General features: G+C 41.4%; 2 protein-coding genes across 3 annotated transcripts; both read left to right on the top strand.

Moving 5' to 3' along the window:
• Positions 1–540: 540 nt before the first annotated feature.
• On the top strand, positions 541–3,433 carry pigw (phosphatidylinositol glycan anchor biosynthesis, class W). Its single transcript, XM_030067998.1, has 2 exons — positions 541–985; positions 1,272–3,433. Exon 2 carries the CDS (start codon positions 1,275–1,277, stop codon positions 2,775–2,777), a length of 1,503 nt encoding a protein of 500 aa, XP_029923858.1. The 5' UTR covers positions 541–985; positions 1,272–1,274; the 3' UTR covers positions 2,778–3,433.
• Positions 3,434–4,638: 1,205 nt separating this feature from the next.
• Positions 4,639–15,901, top strand: ggnbp2 (gametogenetin binding protein 2). Of its 2 annotated transcripts, none has more exons than XM_030068852.1 (14): positions 4,639–4,768; positions 5,624–5,731; positions 9,960–10,040; positions 10,171–10,424; positions 10,880–10,978; positions 12,766–12,879; positions 12,996–13,205; positions 13,351–13,525; positions 13,638–13,826; positions 14,003–14,135; positions 14,276–14,401; positions 14,525–14,670; positions 14,753–14,968; positions 15,141–15,901. In XM_030068852.1, exons 2-14 carry the CDS (start codon positions 5,639–5,641, stop codon positions 15,345–15,347), a joined length of 2,043 nt encoding a protein of 680 aa, XP_029924712.1. In that variant the 5' UTR covers positions 4,639–4,768; positions 5,624–5,638; the 3' UTR covers positions 15,348–15,901. The 2 variants fall into 2 exon arrangements, with proteins under 2 accessions (XP_029924712.1, XP_029924713.1); XM_030068853.1 differs by having other exon boundaries at positions 14,528–14,670.
• The last annotated feature ends 7 nt before the right edge of the window (positions 15,902–15,908 follow it).

Below are 15,908 nucleotides of genomic sequence, written 5' to 3' on the forward strand. Positions count from 1 at the left end.
CTTGTAAATAACAGGCTTTGCTTTTGCTTCATGTTTTGTGCTGTCAAAACCTCTAGCATTCACTTTTCCACGATCATCAAAAGTCACAAAATACACAAAAAGAGTAGTTTAAATTACAGGCATGCCTCTGATACCATGAAAAACAATTTCATAGATGTTGCTTTTTTTAATTTACAACCTACACTGCCTAACCTTAAACCGACAAAAAAAAGCTGATTTAATGCTCATAATGATGATGATGATGATGATGATGATGATGATAACAATAAAAAAAAATGCGTTAGTAAATTAAATTGGCCACAGATATTTATTTAAAGATATGAATCTTTTATTAACTATAAAACCAGTCCATGCCTCTGGTCCACCATCCATTGGGTGTCAGCGCATGGACGTTCTCTGTGTGGGTTAGTCCATATCAAGTGACCTAATTTTTAGACACAAGTAAAAGAAGCTGTGAGTGATTTTAGCCTTTCAGTCAAAATGAAGATGAAGTGATTCTGTTTTTGTTTTTTTGTTTTTTTACTCTGGACAATCGGGCCATTTGTGTGCCATGGCTGCTGTTTGTTTGAATGTGCCCATTGTCATGGAGATAATTTTTTAGCAAGATTAAATTGTGGATAAAACATGATATTGATTTAACCCGTATATTCTGACCACAGGACGGGTAAAATGTCACGGCAGCCAGTTTGGCGAACTATTGGCAGTATTATTCTGATAAAACAGCTCTTGCAGTGCCCAGTATTGACCTTTTTTTAAAATAAGCAACAAGCGTCTCTAAGAACTAAAAGCTCATCGATAATCTCCAGATATCCGAGGCCACATGAATGTATCACAGGACAGCACAGGAACACGGAAATGGTCGTCACTCATGTTTTGCTAAGGTCTTTCTGAAAGCATGAAGGGTCTCTAAACAGTGATACAGTGAATATAACACATTTATTTTTGTGCGAACCTGCAGCCTAGCACGCTTTCAGATAACCCCGTGGTAAGTATATCAAATATTCAATAAGACAGCGTTATTATCACATGCTTGGCTCTGCTAGGTCTGCATTCTTGTTTATAGCCTACCGGTTTGGCTAATATTACTGGACTTGCTGAAAGCTAGTGCACTGTTTTAATTTTTAGGAGTATTCACATTGTTAAATCAAGGCTCTGAAAATATTACAGATATTACTTTTAAAGCCTCTGCTAGTACCTCATAACAACAAGAAGAATGACAACAGAGGTCTGAGAGATGGCTTGCTAGTAAATAATGACTTTGATGTTTGCAGGAAATGGCTCACCTGAAGGAAGCATTTGTCAGCAATCTGAATGGGACCAGCCTGGAGGAAGTGGCACTGGGCACTTTTCTTGCGCCGCTGTTCCTCATCAACAGAGGACTGGTGCTGATTCTCTGTCACCAGGGCAGACGAGCTCTCCCTCTGCCGCTGCCATGGATCTCCCACCTCCTTCTCGACTTCTCCATGCTCGTCCTGCCCCTCGTCCTCTCATGCACCATCCTCAGTGACGTTCTCCCCCAGCTCATCGTGGGCCTGGCCTGTGTTTCAGGGTGTGTGCTGGGCTACATCTACCACACTAACACTCCTGCTGCCTCTGCTGCTGGTGTTGCTGTGCGCCCACAAAACACAGTCCAGAGCTTTCTGCAGAGTCACGTCCAGCTCAACCAGGTTCCCTTCGTCACTATCTTCCGAGTGCTTGTAAACGTAAAAACAGCCATCAGCATTTTAGCTGTAGACTTCAGCGTCTTCCCAAGGCGATATGCTAAAACTGAAACCTACGGGACGGGGGTGATGGATTTTGGTGTTGGAGCATATGTCTTCGCAAACGCCCTGGTCTGTCCGGAGGCTCGGCGGAAGAACATCACAGGATCCAAGCTGAACTACGTCTCCAAACAGCTCCTGTCTGTCTGGCCCCTGCTTGTGCTCGGTATGGGAAGGCTGGTGAGCGTCAAAATGACCGGCTACCACGAGCATGTAACTGAGTATGGTGTTCACTGGAATTTCTTCTTCACGTTAGCCATAGTCAGAGTTGTGGCGTCGATGATCTTGGCAGTGTTCCCGGTGAACCAGTCGTGGGTCTTTGCCCTTCTGCTCGGCGGTCTGTACCAGTTCACTCTGGAGGCATCAGGTCTGAAGGCCTTTATTATCCACAACGACGACAGAGCGAAGAGCTTGCTGCATGCCAACAAGGAGGGCATCTTCTCTGTCGTGGGCTACATAGCCATCTACATGGCAGGAGTTCAGATTGGGCTCTATGTGATGCAGTCAAGAAGCCAAGTGAGGGAGTGGCTCAAAGTGATGGGAAGCCTCTTGTTGGGAAGTTGTGTCCTCTACACTGCTTTGTACACATGTGTGACACTCATGGAGCCGGTGTCCCGGCGCCTGGCGAATTTACCCTTCTGTATCTGGACTATCGCGCAGTCCTTGTTTTTTATGTCCTGCCTCGGCATAGCTGATTTGATTTTACTTTATTCCCAAAGAACGTCAGGCTGTCACTTTGTCCCGTCGTCGTGGAATTCACAGAAAAAGGAAGCAGATTCCTTCGCTAACAAGAAGAGAAAGGAGATGGAGGGACTTTGCCTGGTTCAAGCTGTCAGCAGGAACCAGTTGTTGTTTTTCATGCTCGCTAATGTGCTGACAGGTTTGACCAACATGCTGGTGGACACCATCAGCTGCAGTGACTCCTTTTCAGTGTGTGTTCTGCTGCTGTACATGTTTACAAACTGCTCTGTAATATATGGTTTACATCGGTGTGAGATCACAGTCAAATTCTGGTGAATTTTTCTTTTGCGAAACTGCAGTGTCACTTTGTGTATTTTGAACTTTTCCATGAGCTTCAGTGGAAAACACTGGACTTCAGAGCAAATTAAAAGAGGAGAAGAGGATTTGAGTTGTGATGCTCAAAGTTGCCTTTGTACATGCTGTGTAATATTTATGTTTATGTATGCCTATGCTAATAAGATTATGTCGCACAATCAGTAAGGAGTTGGGCTATTACAAATAAATATGTGGCCAGAAGACGTTCTTGAATGAATCACATTTACTGGATTTTCACTGCTGAATAATATAGTCCACCTTTTATAAACAGCAAACAAACTGGTATTTTAAAGCCCAGTTCACTCAAAGGTGTGAGCCTCTCATGCAAGGACTCACAACAACTGTAATATAACATGAATCGTGTATGTCATGCCTGTAAAATTCACCTGTGTTTTGAAAATACACCTATATTTGGTTAAGAAAAAAACACATTTTCCATCTAACAGTCAAACTCTTCAATAGCATTCATATAAATGTCAGTTGTATTATCCAAGTGGATTGTTCTTTATTTTCAGTCTGAATTTGCAATCCTCATGTTAATTTGGCTGTGAGGGAACATAGTTCATGTTGTTTTTCTTGTTCATGCAATAAACTCTGGTTCTTCCTCATTTTTTAAATCCTTTTATATTATTGTTGTGCACAGTGTACATCTTGTACCTGCTGCAGATTATCTTATCTCACATTATTTCTTAAAATATGGTTCTGTCTATCAAGCATGCTCAGAATGTGAGATGATGCTGCGGTTGAATGTACTCATACACAGTTGCAGAGTTCACTCCTCTGCATGTAAACTTCCACTGTGTTTGTAATTGTTTACATCCATTGTTTACTTTTTTGTTTGTCTCTTTTGTCCTTGCAATGCTCTCATCATGTCAGGGTTTTCAGTTTTCATCCCAGTTTATTCCTCAAATCTTCATTTTTTTTTTTTTTTAAAAGATAATGTTATTCTTATTTTTAAATTATGGATTTATAATTTAGTTGATGTATTTTAGCATTCAAAATAGTAGTTTCAGTGCATCATCAATGCAGCTGGTACATCAAACTCTCAACCTAAATAAATAGCATAATTCTCATTTCATTGAGACACATGAACTCCACACAGAGCATTTATAGCATGCATAGCCAGCTGGAAGGCAGAATAGTCACCTACACCATCATGATGCGGTTGATCAGGGTTCAAGAGAGGCCTGTCTCAGCGCTGCAGGTGCAGTGTTTTGGTATTTCCCTTCATATGCCGCCTGCTCTAGCTTTTCCAGATTCACTGCCTTTATTGTGCGGTTCAGATAAGGACTGACAACTAATGTGTTTGTTTTTCTACAATTACTGCACAGCAAACATTAATGTTTGGCTGCTGTGAAATTTTCCTGCATTTGTATGAGTAAAGATTTTCAAATTAGTGCATCCAAGTTTTCCCATTTTAGGCGAGATTCTTCCACCAACCCCAATCCCCAATGAAGCTTTGATGTATATTATACATTAATAGATGTATACTACACATCAATATACTATACATCAAATGTGTAGGTCCGGCTCAGTAATCATGATTACAGATCTTTGTACTGGTGATAGGTTAGTATCAATATATTGGCGTGTGACTTGAGAAGTGGTTCTTGGTTTATAGGCCCTGTTTTGTATTGAAACTAGTCTTGACTGTTTGTTGTGTTCATGTAATGTCATATAATGTTCAGAGCTGAGCCGGTGTTTGTGCACTTGGGTGGGAGAGGGCAGGGGGTCTAGTTTTTGCAGAGCTGTAGGTCAATTTGCCCAGGGTATCACAGATTATACAGACATGTGGCGCCCCCTAGAGGCCATGTTCATAATAGCCGCCCCCTCGCTACGTATGCTGACGTCACACGGGCAAAGGTCAGGCAGTAACGAAGATTCCGCCACCGCAGCCTCTCCGTCGCACTTGTTTATTTTTGTATTAATAAAAAAACAACATTCGAAGACGGGTGAGTAAAAACTAATGGCGCAATTTAGTCAACAAACGTCGTTCATTTGTTTGATTACTTTGAGAAGGCATGGTCATTTTTTTTTTTTTTTTTTAAACGCAAAATGCCAGAGTTTGTGTAAGTGACAGTGGATAACAAGCTAGCCAGTCAGCGCAGTTTAACTTTATATAAGCCGAGCTCGCTGGCGTTAGCAAACGGCAGTCAGCCATGGAGCCTTAGCGCCGCGATGCTAGCTGTTAACTTAGCCAAGTTTGTTGGTGTCGACAGTGCATAGGCAGTTCTGTGTCGGCACTTTAACATAGCTGTCACTGTAATATCAAATATATTTAACAAGTTAATGTTGGGAGTATGACACAACGAAGGTAGCAAGCCACAGATTTCCAATAAAGGCTGAGAACTGTCTAGGCAAATTAAGGTAGCAAGCCGATGTTAATTAGCTAGCCGGTAGCTGGTTTAACCTACTTAGTACATACAAGCTAGCACGATTATGGTTGCCCTTGTAACTAGGGGATTTTAGGAAAAGCCTTTGCCTACATTTGACCGAAAATGCCACACTGTTGTCCTCTTAAGCCTTTGTTTTCGTGACTGTTTTACTAGCTAGCTGAATTTGGGTCAAGAAAACCTGCAGTGCAACCATGTCATAAAATGAGGTATTGTCAATGTTAGTGAATGACTGGAGCCTGTGATGTATTTGGTACTCAGCTGCAGCGTCTAGAAATGTGTTTAAAAATTTGATTTTATTGCAATGACATATTGTAGCTAGCTCGAAATGACCTGCAAGCCAGTTAGCATTAGCCTGGTGAAGCTTCAGCGTATGTCAGGTTTGGTCAGCCGGCTGCCGGTGTGTCTGTGCAGGCAGAGCTGGGAGACATGGCGCGACTGGTAGCTGTGTGCAGAGACGGCGAAGAGGACTTCCCATTCCTGGCCAGACAAATCCCCCTATATATTGATGATACTCTCACGGTAAGTAGGCATATTTCAGTTAAATCCTAAACTACTGTCACCACAGGCAAAGATGTTCTTTATCCGGATGGCAGCCAGGAAAAAGTGCAAGGCTTATGATTGCAGGACTAGCTAACTAAACCAGGCCTCCTCAAGGTGAAGTATTATATAGCCATTTAGATTATTTTAACTGGTTTGATTACGAGAAGCAAAAGTTGGGTTAAGGAGACCAAGCATTGCCAACCCCAGATTAATACCAGAATGAGTTACACAATCGCATCGATATTCAAGGAGTAAAATGACTGATCTGTCTTTCAAATGGTGGTTTCTTAACTGAAGTCACTGTGTTCCTCCAAAATAAATAGTAACATAAAAGCTCTGGTTAATAACCTCTTTACACACAATGCCAGTCTGGTAAGCACCAGTGACATCTTCTCCCATTGAATAGGTGATGTACACATTCCCAATCCATGAGAAACCCAACACAACACAACATTAACTTCAAATGAGTTTCTAACCAAGACGGCTGCAAACCATAGAAAGTAAATATAGTGTTGACAAGTCTTGTCTGCAAAGACTGCCAAGTAACATGTCTCAAAATTTAAAATGGGGTTAGCTGCATGAAAATGAAACCGCATCACTTGATTTGCAGTGGTGTCATGACAGTGACAAAGTGATAATGTACAGTTTTTCAGAGTTACTGGGTTGTCAAAACAAAGCATGCCTGTGACATGCTTTAACATTTGGCATTTGAAGAACCAAGTTTGCTAATTTGTCAACTTGCTGGCATGGCAGGGGCATGCAAGTGCTCATACAACAATAAAGACACAAACCATATTTTTGTTAAGACAGGGACAAACACAGCAGTAGAATAGTAAGGTTGGAGGCAAGAAGGCACACGGCATCTTTCTTTCACACATTTGGAGGCTTCACTATTTAGACATACAGCTACCCTGCGTTCCAATACTCATACTACCATACTATTTAGTAGGAGAAAAAAAGATTTAGTATGTCCCAATACATAGTATGTCAGATGCAGTATGCCAAGAGTACCAAGATGTTCTACTACATCCGGTCAGATTTCGCAGTATGGATTTCAGCATGCTGCTCGGGCCATTCTGACCCACAATCCTATGCGCAGCGTACGTTACGTCGCACTGACTGAGTTGCGTGTACAAGCCACGCCCACATACGGACGACAACAAGACACACATATTGCACAAAACTCGCTCAGTGACAGCAGAAGCAACAGGAAGACAGAAGATCGGAAATATGACAGAGGACAGTGCAGTATGAAACAGCACCAGCATTTTGACAACAACATACAAATTTGCCACTACAGACGGCGGCAGAAGTGAGCAAGAGGGGCGGACTTCAGGGACAATGTATGTAGTGTGTCCCAATAGTATGCATATGCATGCATATTTCATACTAAACTACATACTTTGTAAGGGCAGCTGCAGTACATACTAAAAGTAAAAAGTATAAGTATGCGATTTGGAACGCAGGGCTAGAGTTAATGACAAATACAGTCAAGGTGGGCTCTTCTTTTGGATAAAGCAGTCCAGCAGGTGTTCCAACATGGTTGTGGATTATGTGTGCAAGACCCTGTGCAGTGGTGTCACGATTTCAGAACATCCCCATGTTACATGCAAAACACCTTGTGCCACATCCTTGTAATTCTGCCAGTGTTGTTACACAACATATAGAGTAACAGAAACAGTGAGAACTGATTTTTAGGAAAGCTTTTACAATTGCACAGGGGTGAAATGACTGTCAGACTGTAAACAATACTTAAATAAAGTATGCAACCATCTTGACTATCTCTGCATTTTGGGGTGTTTGCAGAATTACTACAAAAAGGATTAAACTGATATTTTCGTTTGCATAAATACCCAGTGTTCATAATGACAAAGTGAAAACATGTTTTAGAAACCTGATTTGTTCACCTCTCTGTGCCAGTGCTTTGTTGAAGCTTTTTTGGCCGTAATTGAGTCTGCTGCTTCAGCTCTTCCTGGATGTTTCTGCATCAGAATGGTCACATCTGCATTTTGGTATTTTCGCACATTCTAACTTACAGATATGCTAGAGACGTGATGGAGAGGGTCTGTAAATGGATAATGTAAAGTTATTCCACAGATTTTCAGTGAGGTTCAAATTTGGGCTTTGGGAGAGTCACTGAAGTCATCATCGTTGATCAATTTCTTTGTCTAATAAAGATTTTAGGGGAATTTTTGCTTTTGTTGGAGAATTCACAGTGGAGAGACAGAAAAGACTGGCTGTGAGCAAGGACTCTGGTTTCTAACCCATGGTGTTGCAGTGTCATGCCATGCAGCCTAGCCAACTGGGCCAATAGGATGCCCTGATGTTCACATTCCATTAAAACTGAATGGGAACCCATTCAGTGTCACATTGTCATTCTGAAGCCATTCCAGTGTTGATTTGATTGTATACTTAAGGGCACTTCCCTGTTGGAACATAAATCAATATCACAGTAAAGGTCGAGTTTCCTGAAGCAGGTCCTCCTCAGAATTTGCTTCAGTATTCACTTCAGTTTGTTTCCTACATCCAGTCCCTGCTACTGAAAACCCTTTGCTTTGCTTGGTGCTTATGTGACTTTAGACAAGCATTCAAAAGAATTTGGATGCATTTTAACTCAGTCTTTTTAAGTGTCAGCCCAAAGGGGTCAACTCAGACCATTTCAGCTTTAATTTATTATAATTAGTTTTTAAAATGTAAATAGACAGTTTTTATAGTTAGGAGTTACTGTGTGTAGATCAGGGACTGGCAACTCTGTGCCATGGAGGACCAAGAGTTTGCAGGTTTTCATTACAACCAAAGAGTACACCAGCTGATTTTACTGGAGCTTCATTCAAAGAGGAGCAACTAATCAGTTAGTTTGGCTGAAAAAGCAGGTTTTCCGGGCGCCCCGTTGGCTCACCGGATAAGAGCACACCCCACTTGTAAAGGCTGAGTCCTGATCGCAGCGTCCTGGGTTCCAGTTAGACTTCAGGCCATTTGCTGTATGTCATACTCTCTCCTCTGCCTTTCCTGTCTCTCTCTACTGTGAGTGTCAAATTAAGCAGAAAGGCCACCCTCCCTCCCACCCCCCCCAAAAAAAAATCTTAAAAAAAGAAAAAGCAGGTTGTCACCCCTCCATTGCTTATCCCCGGTGTAGATCAATGATTTAAAAAAAAAAAAAAAAAAACAACAACAACAACTTGTGTCTTGCCAAATAAACTAGGTTCCAGCATGCTGTGTATTGTCAGTCGTGACACTTAAAGGCACAGTGCACTCCAATTAAAAATGCCATCGCATTTTGTGAGTTCTTTGATTTGCCCACCTGCTAGAGTCAGTGCTGCAAAGGAATTCTTCATAATTGGTTTGGCCTTTGTGTGGAAAAATCTCTTGACTGCACAGTGACCGAAGTGTTTTGGTGGCAGTGTTCTTGATGACTTGGTTTACTGGAGATGTATTGACTAGAGGTGTGAATCTATTCTGGCCTCATGATTCAATTCAATTATGATTCGCCTGTCAATGATTTGATTGCACAATGCATCTCAATGGAGCGCATCCTCAATTTTATTATTGCACATGGCTTTTTCATCAATTAACTCAGAGAATCTGAACTCCCTTTTTATTTAGACAGTGTTTTCAAAAAACATTACAACAGCCTGTAATGTAAAAAGCTGCATCTTTTCAATACCAGTCTCTGTGTGACCAACCTCAGCCCATAAACATTACATGTTAGGCTATAATTTTGTGTAATTATGCTCATTCACTGCATCGATGCAGAATCTTATATGTCTGCATCGCAATGCCTCTTAAAAATTGAGAAATTTCCACACCTCTTGTATTGACTAGGGATGTACATTATTTTTATGGCGGTTAGACCAGAGAGAGTGTTCCTTACTGTAATTATGTGTGTGACAGCTTATGTAATGTATCAACAATACCTGAGTGAGCATTCTTTAGTGTGATTATGGGCATGACAGGTTGTTTAATATAGCAATTACAGCCTAGAGGGCAGGTTGTATTATATAACTGTAATACTCAAGAGGGTGATGCTGACCGCGATTATACGTATGACAGCTATCCTGTATGTAGCAGACATTGTTGGGATTTATGGCAGTTATAGGAGCAATGAGAATGAGTCGTTTTTTTTTTTTTTTTTAATATACAGTAAGTGCTGAATGTACGGTATGTCACCCCACTCCCACCCCTCCATCCCACAATCTCTTTTTGTCAGTTGGTGATGGAGTTTTCCGACAGTGTCATGGACCTTGACAGCCACCAGATTAACAGCTCACAGTGGAAACAGTTTGCTGAGGTGAGTGGTTTTGTTGTGAATGTCAAATATGTAGATTTGTTTCCTTTGTTTGGTAACATGACCCGAGGAAAGACATGTCTCCATATGAGTCATCAGCTGAGCACTAACATGTTTCACTCCTCTGCCTCAGTATCACTCCAAACTGAAGCAGCAGGACTTGAACATTGCCATGATGGTGATGTCCAGAGAGGTGTTCAGCGCGTTATCCCAGTTGGTGCCATGTGTGGGCTGCAGACGCAGTGTGGAGCGCCTCTTCTCCCATTTGGTGGAGTCAGGGAACCCTGCGCTGGAGCCCCTCACTGTGAAACCCACAGGCATGCTGTCCGTCACCAAGGCTTGTCTGGCAGATGTAAAGAAGCTATACACCCTTTTCTACGTCCACGGGTGAGACTCGGTCATACAGTATCTGTGTAGCATGTTTCTGTCCTACATGGTAACACTTGTTCATGGTCACATACTTTATACTGAACTCTTCTGCAGTTACAGCAATGATGTGAATTCTGAATTTCCTGATTAAGATAATGACTGCCAGTTATGACAAGTGCCACAACATACAAGAAATGAAAACAGCCTGCACTGTTATTCCATTTAAATAGGGATGTGGCTTTATAAAGCAATATTGGTATCTGTTCATTATTTTTACGGGCTGATATTTTTCTGGATTGTGGAATTGGCATTTTTGTGGCCTTTTTTTCTTCATAAAACAAGTTGTTTTTTTTTGTTTGAAAGATTAAATGATTCAAAAGCAGGTGCATCTTAAAAGCTGAACATAATTTGTACCTGTATTAATAGTAAGATGCTTACAGAAACTACATACAATAACTATGTTCATTTTTTAGGTCAAAGTTGAATGACATGATTGATGCGATTCCAAAAAGTAAAAAGAACAAGCGATGCCAGTTACACTCCTTAGACACACACAAACCTAAACCTTTGGGGTGAGTAACCTATTTATATTTCCATCTTCAAACTGCATCAGTTTATCGTAGTTTTTATTGTCATATGTAAAATGAAGTGTCTTCAAGTTGTCTTCTATGACTCCTTAGTGAAGGGGACACAGGGAAGGTGGTAGGTTTTCAGAAAGTCATTGGAGGAGCAGTGGCAGACAACAGATGTAGTATCCTCTTTCCATTTTGACTGTTTGAGTCTCCCTGCAGGTAGGCAGAAAAGCCTGTGCTTTCAGAAAACAGTTCAGCCCGTTCTCTAACCTCCAGAGTCTGAGTGGTAATGAGCACATTTTTTATCCACTACTGCCCCACTTATGACCTTCAGCCGAAGAAATATTCACTAACTGCACATAAAAATCAGAAGGAGAGAAAATCCAGACATATGATTTATTTCTTTTATTCCTATTTCACAATAATATAAAATGTCATTTGCATATGTAAGATGTGCAACTGAATTTTTATGCAGTGCCATAATTCCAGGGTTCTTCACTTTTCTGGTTGGATGTGTTGTGCTGTAAACTGTGTAAGGGGGCAGAAAAATGCATGAGCTATACGTTAGCTTCCTTACCACAGTGGAATATAGTCTTAGATTGACGGCGTCATGGTTTTATGTCTGGGGCACATTGATATACAGTCTGGTTTGCACTTTGATAAGAAAAGACATGTTTGAGAAAGGGTATGTAATAACACTGCTTGATAAAACCTAAGAACATTTCTGTTTCCGTGCTGTCATTAGCATGTAGCTTTTGACATTTTTTTCCTTGCACAGTCAGAGTGAGGCACAAACCAATTTCAGTCTGGAAAGTTGTTTTGTCCTGCTCTAGTTTACTTATGCCTCTGTCCTATGACACACCACTTAAGTGATAAATTATTTACTCAAACAACATGGGGTGTTTCAACTATCATTTAGGGCTTGTCGGTGTTTACAACATTGTACTGTTTTTAATTTATACAAAAAAATGTTTCATAGTGGTGGCCAGAGGTGATTAAACCAAATATTGTTAGTCAGATTATTTTAAATTAGATTCAGTCTAAAGCCTATCTGAATATAAAATCTAATATTGCGCAGGGAGCGCCATTCTTGTGAAAGTGAGCGTACAGTACTTTGGCCAGTCTCAAATTTTAATCAGATCACAGCATCGGAATAACATTTTCTCTACAGTTGGAAAGTCTATTTTGGTAACATAGCATGAATATTTATTTGCAGCTGGTTTTACAGTGTGTTGCAAGAACTTCTTCATGCTGCTCTGAGCTTATATTAATAACTGTCAAACAGGTCTTGACCTGCAAGAATCGATAAAAAATTATACACATTTCTGTGTATAATGGTTAAATTAAAAGTCAAACTTCAATAACCCTAGCCCATGTTAATCATAGTAGCAGTTAATTAACAGTTTTACTATTCCCACACATCTGTCTCTGCTACTTGTGCTTGCATGGTGCAGGTGTGTGTGGTTTGCATGGTCGAGGCATCAGGTCAGGTGGACTTAGAGTAGCACACTTCAAAGTCAGAGTCTGGTAGTTGGGAATGGGCTTTGTATTATAGTTGTAATCCAACAACCTCAGTCAGGCATGTCAGGAGGTGTCAGTAAGCTACACAGCTATATTTTTACATAGGTGTTTACGTTTTGTTATTAATTAATCACTTATGAAGGTTTAAGGTTCACACTGACTTTGAGACGTTGGAGAGCAAGAGATCTGTTGTAGAGTTGATTGGCCATAACTGCTGGACTTTCAGTTGTTTGTCAGTATTTTAATAGCTGTAAGTTTGCTTACAGGGGAAGCTGGATGGATGTGTGGGAGCTGATGTCTCAGGAATGCAGGGATGAGGTGGTCGTCATTGATAATGCCTGTCTCCTAGAAACACTGGAGACATACTTGCGCAAACACAGGTAATGTGTGATTTCCACAGCCTTGATTCCAGATTAGCAGAATTTGTTTTACTGTTTTATTTTGTTTGAGATTCAAGAGGAATTGGACAAACTTGGTATTACTTGTTTGCCTACAGGTTTTGCACTGACTGTAAGAATAAAGTACTTCGGGCATACAACATCCTGGTGGGGGAGTTGGACTGCAGTAAAGAGAAGGGTTACTGCGCTGCCTTGTACGAGGGATTGTGCTGTTGCCCCCACGAACGCCATGTCCATGTGTGCTGTGAAACTGACTTCATCGCCCATCTTCTTGGCCGGGCAGAGCCCGAATTTGCAGGAGGTTATGAGTAAGTAAAATGCCAAAAGGTGCATCAAGCACTCATGTTCTCCGTTGATAAGGTCAGTTTACAATCAGTCGTCCCCTGTCATGCCTTAATTGTTTTAAGTAATCTTGTATTTTTTTTCCCCTTTCTTTCTTCTTTTTTTTCCTAGACGCAGAGAAAGGCACGCCAAGACCATTGATATTGCACAAGAGGAAGTGCTCACCTGTTTGGGAATCCATCTCTATGAGCGGCTGCACAGGATCTGGCAGAAACTAAGAGCAGAGGAGCAGACCTGGCAGATGCTGTTCTACTTGGGTATTGATGCACTACGCAAGAGTTTTGAGGTACTGTACCTTCTAATGTATGCCAATGTATGATACCAATGGTATGGACTGATAGATGACTTGGGGCTTTTATTATAGTGCTCCTATAATATATCTATCACCATGCCTCTAGATGGCTGTGGAAAAGATGCAGGGCATCAGTCGCCTGGAGCAGTTTGTCGAAGAGCTGTCTGAGGAGGAGCGGGCCAAAGAGCTGAAACAGGAGAAGAAGAGGCAAAAGCGAAAGAACAGACGCAAAAACAAGTGTGGCTTCGACATGTCTGAACAGGAGGCAGAGGACAAGGAGAAAAGTCTGGATGAGGTAATCTTCTGCCTCAGGGATTAATAGTTGAAGTCATAGACAACAAGTTGCCCCTATATTCTGTCTGGGAGTCCCGTTAAAATCATAATCAGAATTAAACTACAGCTGAAATGATTGCAGTTCATCCAAGCAGCCATGTAATGTTTTTATGCCTATATTCAACTTTGGTGTTGCAGGGTTCACTTGAGTCTGTGGAGGGCACTTGTAAGGTCTGTGGCAGCCAGGATGAGGAGGAGGAGGCCGGCTCTGAGGAGGGCATTGCCACCAGTGGAAGCACTTCATGTAGCTGCCCAGACAGCACCAAGCAAGGTAATGACGCCCATCAGACATTACTTAAAGTCAACAAAACTTTATTTCCATTTTAAGTTACTGTGAGATTAGCCCCTCCCAATTCCAATATGTTTGGATGTTAGTAGGTTTCGTTCAGTTTTACCTTTCCTCTTTTCCAGATTTGTCTCCCCACAGCAACGGTAGCGACTGCGGCTACTCCTCAAGTATGGAGGGCAGCGAGACAAGCTCACGAGAGGGCTCTGATGTTTCCTGCACCGAGGGAATCTGCAATCACGATGAAGCAGGTCAGGTTCGACCAGTCTGAGATACAAAGGGCTTGTCATGTTGAAACTAAAACCAGTTTGCAAGCCTTTGAACATGCAGTTTGCTAAGTCTCCTGGCTCACAGTTTTTCTTTTTCTTTTGTAGTAGAGTACTCAAGTGGCCACCACTGTGCTGAAGACAAGGAGGAGGATGGCATGGACAGTTGTGTGGAGTGCTGGGTTAACAATGAAGAAAACACTAAGTGCAAAAATAAAAAGAAAAGAAAGGGCAGGGGCTTATGCAGTGATCAGGTGAGGGGGGATGGACAATTACATGCAGAACGCACTCTGCAGCATTTATTATTTGTAAATCAAACTATGTATATTTCTACAGGGACAAAAAAGCGAATGCTGTATGACAGACGGGAACACAAGGGGCCACAGTCCAACATCATCACAAACTTGCCGAACCAAAAAGATTTTTTCCTCCTTGTGCGGCAATACATTTGCTAGCATTGCACTTCGGTTACCGTGGGCAGTTCATCAAAAGAACCTCAGCCACCATCTGGGGCCTTCAGAAGCAAAGATGACGAGTCTCACAGAGCTTCTGGTTAGTGACACATGAAGTATTCAGTGAATTTATGCTAGAAAAAAAAGATGTTAGTAGCTTGTATTGTTTGTATTGATTTTAATAATTTTATTTACCTTTCTACCATCTTTTTGTATTGCTGTCACCTCCTGCTGAACTAAGTTTCAATGCTGTGGTTGTGTTGTTTATACAGGATGAGTCTGAAGTGACTTCAGACGATGAGAACTGTCTGACACAGGATGAAATCCAGGCGTTTGTGGAAAGCAACAAGTCCTTCTACAACAACCGGGACCAGTACCGACAGCACCTGAAGGACAGATTCACCAACTACTGCCGTGCCACTGAGCAGAGAAAGCCAGTCTGCCGTGGAGAGTGGCTAACCACCACCAGTGTCAACTAGCTCTGCTCTGAAAATCCTCCTGGGGGACAACACTCAATGACCACTTCTGCGCCACCTTTAGAAAAGAGGAAGTTCTGGCATAAATTTAGTGTCTTGTTCTATTTTCCTTCCTTTGTTTGAGGTAAATGTGATTCTTACGTTCTATTGGTCATCACTCTCGTTTGCTCTGACACACAAACGCACTCTCCATCACGTTTCTCGCCCATCATCCCACCTGTAATTGTTCTCTCTGACCAAACCTAGCTGTTTGTTGTGGGTCTTTTCTAGGGCTGTTGGTCAAGAGCACAGTGGAATTGGTAATCAAGCTTTGCAAGCTGTGACATTAGGGATAAATTTTAGTAGTCTTATTTCCACTTTTTTATTGTTTCCATTTTGTTTCTCTTCTGTGACACTTCAATGTAGTGGCAAGGTTGTACCAATAAATGTGTACAGAAATTCTAAATATAAAGATTTTACAGAGAATAAACATCCATTTATAAAATGAAATTGGGTGTGATGTTAAGAGCGCAATGTGCAAAATTTACTAAATAAAGAATATTTATTAATATGCATTACAAGGTT

This window comes from Myripristis murdjan, chromosome 14, assembly GCF_902150065.1.
Source record: "Myripristis murdjan chromosome 14, fMyrMur1.1, whole genome shotgun sequence".
NCBI lineage: Eukaryota > Metazoa > Chordata > Actinopteri > Holocentriformes > Holocentridae > Myripristis > Myripristis murdjan.